The 8607-nt window shown below is 57.3% G+C and overlaps 1 protein-coding gene across 3 annotated transcripts in view; it reads right to left on the minus strand.

The window, feature by feature from the left end:
• Positions 1-340: 340 nt before the first annotated feature.
• The window catches only part of LOC102771355 (NADH-cytochrome b5 reductase-like), a 25308-nt gene continuing 17041 nt past the window's right edge, over positions 341-8607 (minus strand). For 2 of the 3 annotated variants that reach the window (XM_006768353.2, XM_006768352.2), the window contains 2 exons: positions 8151-8354; positions 341-3919 (listed from right to left, as the gene is read on the minus strand). In XM_006768353.2, coding sequence (XP_006768416.1) covers positions 3716-3919; positions 8151-8354 — 408 coding nt within the window. In that variant the 3' untranslated portion in view covers positions 341-3715. Of the gene's footprint in view, positions 3920-7139; positions 7379-8150; positions 8355-8607 lie in introns of those variants that run through there. The other variant, XM_015566963.1, reaches the window with a different exon arrangement.

Genomic DNA, 8607 nt, shown 5'->3' on the forward strand with positions numbered 1-8607 from the left:
GGTGCCTGCTGTGCGGCGTTCCGGTGCAGGTCTCCAGAGAACAGTTCGGCTCGTTTCTGCCTTCTCCTACTGACACACAAACAGGCACTTTTTACTCTTCGCTATTTCAAACATGTGGCAATGACCATCTTTACACACATCTCCTGGTGCACGCATGTGTCACGTATGATCAGTGTAACAATTACAGCATGCTGGAATGCGTGCACCTCTCCCTGGCCTTGCAGCATGGCTTGCTGTCGCATAAGCTCAGTTTCCTCATTGGTAAAATGGGCACTAAAATGCATTTTGGCAACAATTACATGCTTCAATGTAGCTGTAAGCACGTTCTGCAACCTGTCAAGTACTCCACGAGTATTAGCTGTTTATTATTCAGGCAGGAGACATTCAGGATGCACGGAGCACCCCCCACACTGGGAACACACCAAACAGGCCTCGGTAGGGGACCCTCGGTGTGCTCGCAGGAGAACAAGAGTCTGAGACGTGCAACACAGAACACATGAGCCCGCTCACTAGCCTGGCCTGGAGCGGCAGAGGCAGGAAAGGCTTCCGAGAGGAAGTGACCCTGAGTTGAGCCCTTAGAAGACAAGGCCGAGGCGCGTGGCGACAGGAGGACGGCAGGATGGCCCAGGCAGGGGAAGCAGCCGATGGGAAGGGAATGGCTGATGCAAGAGAGCAAGTTGGGACACACGAGCTGGGGGCCAGGGGGCCAGGGGTCAGTATGAAGGAAGTCTGGAGAGGTGGACAGCTGAGAGGCTGTATCCTGAGGGTGGCAGGCAGCTGCTGGAGGATCTTAAGCAAGGGCGTGATGGGCTCAGATGCGTGTTAGGAAAAGGGCGCTGGATGAGCGCTGAGGGTCTGTGCCGTCAACAACAATGCACTGTGCACGTAGAAGTGTGTGTCGAGGGCTGATCTCATGTTAAGTGTTCTCACCACAGTCAAAAAGATTGGTCTGGCTGCAGTGTGAGAGGTAGGGCAGCGGGGGCGCGGGCGGGGGGCGGGGGGTGGAGGCCGGGAGGCCAACAAGGGGTCGCTTGAGCGGTGCCGCACAGCACGGTGAAGGCTGGACTGAGGCCGTTGCCCTTTTGCTGCCATCACCCAGATAGCACACCTCCCACGACATGCGGCGGGGGCATCGTCAGGAGGGACAGCAGCAGTGGCCAGCGGACGGGAACCTTGCCCGATTCAAAGAGGTGCATCCCCACATCTCACAACCAGTCCTCGTCCTGGGCTCACTAGCACCCTTCGAGGCCCAGCACCCAGCATGAGCTCGCGTTTCCGGGCAACATCAGCTGTTGGCGTCTTGGCACCAAGGGCATGGCTGGGGCCCTACCACTGTCCCCTGATGAGAGACCCCACCCGTATCCAGGCTGCACAGACCCATGTGGAGTGAAGGGGAGAGGGGGGTGACATAGGACGAGAGGGGCTTCTGGGTATGATGGGTGGCCTGTGATATCTACGCGTCAAGTATCTAAAGGAGACAAAGACACACAAGAACCGCCCCAGACTCCCCACCCCTCAAGTGGGGACCCGCATCAGCCTTATGAATGAGGGTATTACCCTTGGAGCTCCTCACCCAGCACAGAGGGTCCCTGGCCCTCCCTCGCCGTCCACTCTAGCAGCACTCCGTGCGTCCTCGCCCAGAACACACGTGCCCTGGCTTGACAGGTTCGCCTGCTCCCCTTTTGGGCTGTAAGCTCCGGGAGGAGCTCCCAGAACTCACCTGCCTTTCCCTGTTGCTCCCTCGGTGCCCACAACGGAGCCTGGCCCATAATCGGACCCCAGGAGTCCCTGTGAGGAGAGCGTGAGAGGTGCTGAGAGAGAGGAAAGCATGGGGAAGACGCCCAGATTTCCGAGGCCCCGAGAGAGGAAACATGTCTTGTCCAAGTCACAGGCGAGGCCCAGGGAGGTCACAGTTCCTGCTGGGCCTCTGACTCGGCGCAGCCTCCCTGCACACTGCACTGAGCTCAAAGGCGGGCTGCGACAGCCTGGCATCTCCCAGCGCATGTCCCACGGAGCGCCAGGCGCAGACTCTAGTGGGTAGCAACGGTCCACAGGGAAACACCGTGGGGAACTCTGGGTTCAACACAGGGAAAACGCTTCTTCACCACTGGACTCTCAGAGCCTTTACTGTCCTCGTGGGCATGGGATTCTCGGTGAAGGGCACAGTCGGTATCCCCCACACATCTGACCACGGAATTGTGCCTTTGAAACCCTTGGCAACATCCCCAACTGCTTGTCATGATTATTTACTGAACTTGTCACAGCACACAGATTTGTTGCAACTTTTGGGGTGGTTGGTGCAAGGAAGCCCTTTTTTCACAAGTGAAAATTAATCCCAGCCCCAAAACATAAATTGAATAAAAATAAGGCTGCTCTGGCTGAAGGGGGGCCTGGAGACCCCGTCTGGCCATCCCGTCACTGCTGCCACACCAGGATCCCCTGTGTCCCGCGGAGCCCAGTTTGAAAACCACTGAGCACAGGCTGCCATTTGGAGACCTGGCTTCTGGTGTTGGCCCCGCCGTGAACGGTTTTCCTTGCTCTGGTCACTCAGCCTCATTGGTCCTCAGTTTCCCCATCGACACAATGAGCCTGGCGACTAGATGCTCTGTGGAGTCCTGAACTTTAACCTCTGGCATGAGGAGGGCTGGGATTCTGCCTGTAAAGTTCTGACTAGATGATTCTATGGTTCTCTCTTCCTGCGGTGCCGTGACTTAACGTTCTGGTTCTGGGGCGGCCTGTAGCCAGCCTGAGCTGGTGCAGCGCAGTGGAGCCCGGCTGCGAAAGGCAGAATTCATTAACTGCAGTGCGCTGCCCAGGGGCGCCCGCTTCCCCGGGGAGGGCACGCCCCACCAGGATGGAGGGGGCGGGGGTGGACGGGAGGGGTGGGTGGATCAGAATCAGCATCCACTCAGTGGGCAGAGCAGGGAGAAGGACCCAGGTCTCCTGACTCCTGCTCTATCTTTAGATCTCCATAGCAACCGTCGCCAGGGCACCAGAGCTGAAGGGAGGGCTGAGCTGGCTGCCTGCAGGAGGAGGGGCATTTGTGTCTGTGGCTCTTTTCCTGGAAAAAGGACTCAGGGCTGGGCTCTAGGGAAGGGGGACTGAGCGAAGCCCTCGCAGCAGGAAAGGCCCAGGGCCAATACAAAACAAAGGTAACGCAAAGCCCCCCCTCACTCGGGGAATGGGGTCAGGTCACAGAACCCAAAACCTTCCTTGTGTCAGGCTCCTGGCACTGGAGGTACAGAAGGTAAGTTCCTCCTCCAAAGAGCTCTCAGTGCCCGTGGTCATTCCCTGTGCTTAACGGACAGTCACTGAGCCAGCCCTGAGGCCACCCGGGGGAAGCACAGGGCATGGTCTAACGGCACAAGCCCCTAACCTAAGGAACCGGGGGGGCTCTTCTGGCCCCTTCTCCTACCAACCCCTCCTCCTCCTGGGGCTCAGCTTGGACCAGGACTCCAGGAAGTCCTTCCTGACTCCCAGCTGGTTCCTCCTCCCCAGGCTCCTGCCACCTCCACCGCCCCCACCACCACTCCCCACTGCAGGATGCCTGCTGAGGGAGGTAGCAGATGAGAAACAGGTGCGTGGAGGTACAGCCAGCCGCCGCCATCACGGGGCGAGTCAGCTGTGGTCTTCTGCTGCGTTTTCTGGTCCCAGTCTGTGCTCCTCCCGGGGTCTCACTGGCCGGCCCCTGGCCTGGGCTTCAGGGAGGCCAGGCCTAGAAGAGGAAGTAGGAGTCCTCGGCCAGGCCCGCACGCAGCAGGCCCTTGGCCATGTCCTCGGTAAACTCGGCCGAGCCACAGACCAACGCAAACGGCTTCCTCCGGCAGGAGCCAACCAGCTCGTCAATCAGGTCCTGGCCCAGGCGGCCAAAGCGGGTCTTCTCCCGGTAACTCCAAGGAAGCTGCTCCGGGGAGTTCTCCTGGGATGAGAAACGGTGGGGGTGACGACGGGGGTCCTCCGAGTTCACACACAGCTATCCTGGCCAAATGAGGAAACTGAGGCAGAGGGGATGGGAAGGCAACCTTCCCCTAGCCCTACCGCAAGTCAGGCGCTTGCTCACGCTGGACACAGCACCCCACCGCCAGCCTGTAGGTAGGTAGTTACCCTCTGACCACAGGGGAGCACAGGGAGGAGGGACATTCTGGGGGCACACAATGCGGTAGGAGCAGAGGCAGGAGAACTCAGGTCCTTTGTTCCTCACTGCCTCTTGGGGGCCACTGTACAGGTCACCGTGGGGGGGGGGTGTTTTCTCCCCATTACGGTGGGTCTCCCAGCATCTCCCCAAGGCTGTCCACATCATCACCCTGGGAGCATAACTGGCGTTCATCTGTTTAAGGCAGGGGTCCTCAAACTACGGCCCGCGGGCCACATGCAAATACAAATATTGTATTTGTTCCCGTTCTGTTTTTTTACTTCAAAATAAGATATGTGCAGTGTGCATAGGAATTTGTTCATAGTTTTTTTTTAAAACTATAGTCCAGCCCTCCAATGATCTGAGGGACAGTAAATTGGCCCCTGTTTAAAAAGTTTGAGGACCCCTGGTTTAAGGTGTCAGTTAACTTGTTGGTTTACCAGTATTTACTGGGTGGTCACTCTGTGCCTAGCACTGTGCTAGGCCTGGGGACAGGGCAGCTGCTCTGACAGGCAAGGTTCCTGGCCTACTGCTGCCCAGGCAGATCAGAGCTCCCAGCAGCCGTGCTGGGACCAAGAGCGGGTCTCTTTCTCTCAGGGAAAGGTGGAGGTGGCTCGGGCTGCACAGAGCCGAGGGACCAGGGCCGGCTCTTTCTGTGCGTCTGGCTTGGCTGTGGCGTTCGGCCTCAGGGCCACTAAAGGAAAGCTCTGCTGCCGGCCAACTTGGAGCATAACATACGAATACAAATTGTAGGAATCATTAAGTACATATAGTTTGAAGAACTTTAACGAAGAACTCATGTAGCCAGTACCCAAAGCAAACAAACAAAAACCAACAGAACGGGACTATTCAGACCTCTGAAGCAGAGGCAGGAAGGAGAGAGGGGTTCGGGTTGGGTTGGAATCTGACTTTGCTGCCACTCCTGGCCGCGTGACAGTGACCTCTCTGAGCCAGTGTGGGGAGAGCGGGGTGATAGGAAACCTGGTAGAGGCTCCGAGAGGGCAGCCTCTAATCCAGTGATGGCGAACCTTTTGAGCTCGGCGTGTCAGCATTTTGAAAAACCCTAACTTAACTCTGGTGCCGGTTCACATATAGAACTTTTTTGATCTTTGCAACCATGGTAAAACAAAGACTTATATTTTTGATATTTATTTTATATATTTAAATGCCATTTAACAAAGAAAAATCAACCAAAAAAATGAGTTCGCGTGTCACCTCTGACATGCGTGTCATAGGTTCGCCATCAGTGCTCTAATCTCAGGTGCAGTCCAGAGCCTGGGCGCCCACCTCACAGAGCTCCTCTGACCCTGGGGGCCTCTGAGGACAGCACTGTTGTGCTGATGGGTCCTCGGAGGGCCTGGATCTTCCTGGCTCCCTCCAAACTCCCACACACCCTCTGGGCCAGGGGTCCTCAAACTACGGCCCGCGGGCCACATGCAAATACAAATATTATATTTGTTCCCGTTTTGGTTTTTTACCTCAAAATAAGATATGTGCAGTGTGCATAGCAATTTGTTCATAGTTTTTTTTTAAACTATAGTCCGGCCCTCCAACGGTCTGAGGGACAGTGAACTGGCCTCCTGTTTGAAAGGTTTGAGGACCCTGCTATGGGCCCTTGAGGGCAGGAACACTGGCCTCCCCTCTCCTTCCCACTGCCCGATTCCCTCAGGCCAGTGAGGCTCGCTCAGCCTCCTCAGTTGCACCCCAGAGATGCATAGGGTCTGGTTACTGCTCAGGTGGGGAGGGGACGGGAAACAATGTGCTGCTGCCAAGGAGAGCCCAGGCAGCGACAGTACAAACACCCACCCAGCCTGGGCTCAGGCAGCGCTTCCCGAATGGCGTTACCTCAGCGGAGATGAGGGATGAGTAGGTGTTGGGTGAAGAAGCAGGGAGGAGTACTCCTGGCAAAGGGAACGGTGGTGAGCACAGGCCCAGCAGCCAGAGGAGCGGACAGCACCTGCAAGCTCAGCAGACCGGCGCCACCAGAACGCAGCACGCAGGGAGGGCGTGCCTGCAGACGAGGAGGCAGAGGACTGGCACAGCCATGTGGGCTGAGAGCAGTGGGGAGCCAGGGAAGGGCGGGAAGCAGGGCGGAGGTGTGTCAGAGTTGCCCTCCCAGCTGCAGGATGAAGGACAAATCAACAGGGGGTGTCTGGGGCAGGGAGACACTGGAAGATTCAAGCTGTCGCTGCAACCAGGCAGGAGAGGGAGAATCCTGAGTGGAGGGAGTGCGGACGAACAGGAGATGCCTGTCACTCCATGGTCCCTGCCACTGATGGCCAGCCTACTCGCCTGACCCATCCCAGGCCCCTGGCATCATCCAAGCCCCAGCCCAGAGCTGAAGGCCCTCTATTGCTGGTGAACTTGAACTCTACTCACAAGACCAGGTTCGGGTGCCACCTCCTCTGTGAACCCCTCCCTGCTTGCTGCAGCATCCTGAACACCCTCAGCAGCACCCATCCCTGTGCTGTCTCATACTGATGAGCAGTAAGGGCAGGGCCTCTGGAGTAGGACCGCCAGGGTTCACATCCAGATTCCCACCAACTTGCTGTTACCTAGGGCAAGGTTCTTAAATCTCCTGAGCCTCAGTTTTCACATGTGTACAATGGGCATGATGGCAGCACAGAACTCCTAAGATTGTGGTGAGGGTTTACATGAGTTAACACACATAAAATGCTTAGAACAGGGCCAGGCAGAGAGAACGTGCGCAAGGAGGGGAAGCCATTGTCGGCCATGCCTGTGGCTGTCTCCCATAAACAGGTGATGCCTGGATGGAAGAGAGCAGGTCATCCTCATTGGCACCTGGCATGTGGTTTGGAAAAAGGAAGCCGGGGCGATTCTGCCAGGTGCCAGCTTCCTGCCCCATCTGCCACCCTCCCTGACCAGGCCCTCGGGCAGGGGGGAGGGTGCTGCCAGGCAGCAGTGGCCTTTCCCTCACCCCGCTCTCGGCTGCATCAGCCTTCTGCTTCGTTCCCCTGCCTGGGCACTGCTGCTGCTGCTCACGCTCACCAAGCACAACCCTCTCGACAACTCTGTCCCATGGACAGGCCAGCAGACCCCGGCCCTTGGGGAGCCCCGGACCTCTGGTGTTGGGAAGGGAAACCCAGTTTCCTGACACGCCCACCCGGCCACATGTCGAGGATCACAGACGTCTTTAGGGACACTCTAAAGCTGACTCAAAGAGGAAGCTGATGAGAAGGGTGGTCCAAAGTACAGGGCAATGAGGCTGACCCTGAGCAACAGAGGCTGCAGGAAAGAGAAATAAAGCTACTGACAGGGGAAGACAGGTGGACAGAGAGAGCTAAGGGCTGGGCTTGAGGTAAGGGGCATGATGGGCCCCCATGCTATTAGGGCTCGCAGGGGAGGAGCCGGGAAGGCCTGAGTGAATGAGGGGATGGGGAGCCAGAGGCAGGGGGGTCAGGAGGCAGAATCGCTTCCAGCTAGAGCAGCGGTTCTCAACCTGTGGGTCGCGACCCCTTTGGCGGTCAAACGACCCTTTCACAGGAGTCGCCTAAGACCATCCTGCATATCAGATACTTACATTATGATTCATAACAGTAGCAACATTAGTTATGAAGTAGCAGCGAAAATAATTTTATGGTTGGGTCACACCATGAGGAACTGTATTTAAAGGGCCAGAAGGTTGAGAACCACTGAGCTAGAGTGTCTGCAGCCAGGAGAGTTGGAAAGCAGCTTTCCTCGCAGGCAGGGGCAAAGTGATGTGGTAGGCACACAACAGGCAGCAAAGCATGATGGGTGAGGGCTGGAGCTCTGGATCAGAGAGTCCCAGGCTCAAATCCTGGCTGTACCCCACTGAGCAGCACCTCTCGGGCTGGCACCTCCACCATCCTGAGCAGGTTTCCTCATCTGCATAATGAACAGGACACCTGCCTCCCTGCCAGGCACATGGTGGGGACTCCACCAGGGGCTGGATCTTTGCAGCCTGGGCGTAGAACCACAGCAGCCTTGGGACAGGGGCAGTCTCAACTGGGAAAGGAAGTCGCCGCCCCGTGCTTACCTGGCTGAGAACAAAGAAGGTGCGGACGTTCCAGAAGCGCGCCTGCTCTTGCAGGAAGGTTTTCAGGTAGATGCCCTCAAAGGTCTTGAAGCAGCCGACCAGGGTGACAAAGGTCTCATCCTCCGCATTGTCCGTGATGCTGTGCAGGAGGGGCACCATGGGGGCCAGGCCGGTGCCTGAAGCCAGCATGAGCAGCTCACCGTACTGGGGAACAGGAGGGGTATAGATAGGAAGGGTTGGGGGGGTCTCACCCAACCGACCCACTTTGGGGCCTATTCTTGGGCTTGCCTGAACCGGAGGGCCCTGCCCTTCCCAGTGCTCCCCGCTCTGCCTCCTCTAGGATACCACCTTGCTTCTTAGTCTACAGCCTGGAAGGTCTGTGTAACAGCAACCAAGGAATCTCGTGCTGAAAGGGAGCCTGAGGGTGTGGCCCATCCCACAATGGTTTGTTTTCCTG

This window comes from Myotis davidii, unplaced genomic scaffold, assembly GCF_000327345.1.
Source record: "Myotis davidii unplaced genomic scaffold, ASM32734v1 scaffold79, whole genome shotgun sequence".
Lineage (NCBI taxonomy): Eukaryota > Metazoa > Chordata > Mammalia > Chiroptera > Vespertilionidae > Myotis > Myotis davidii.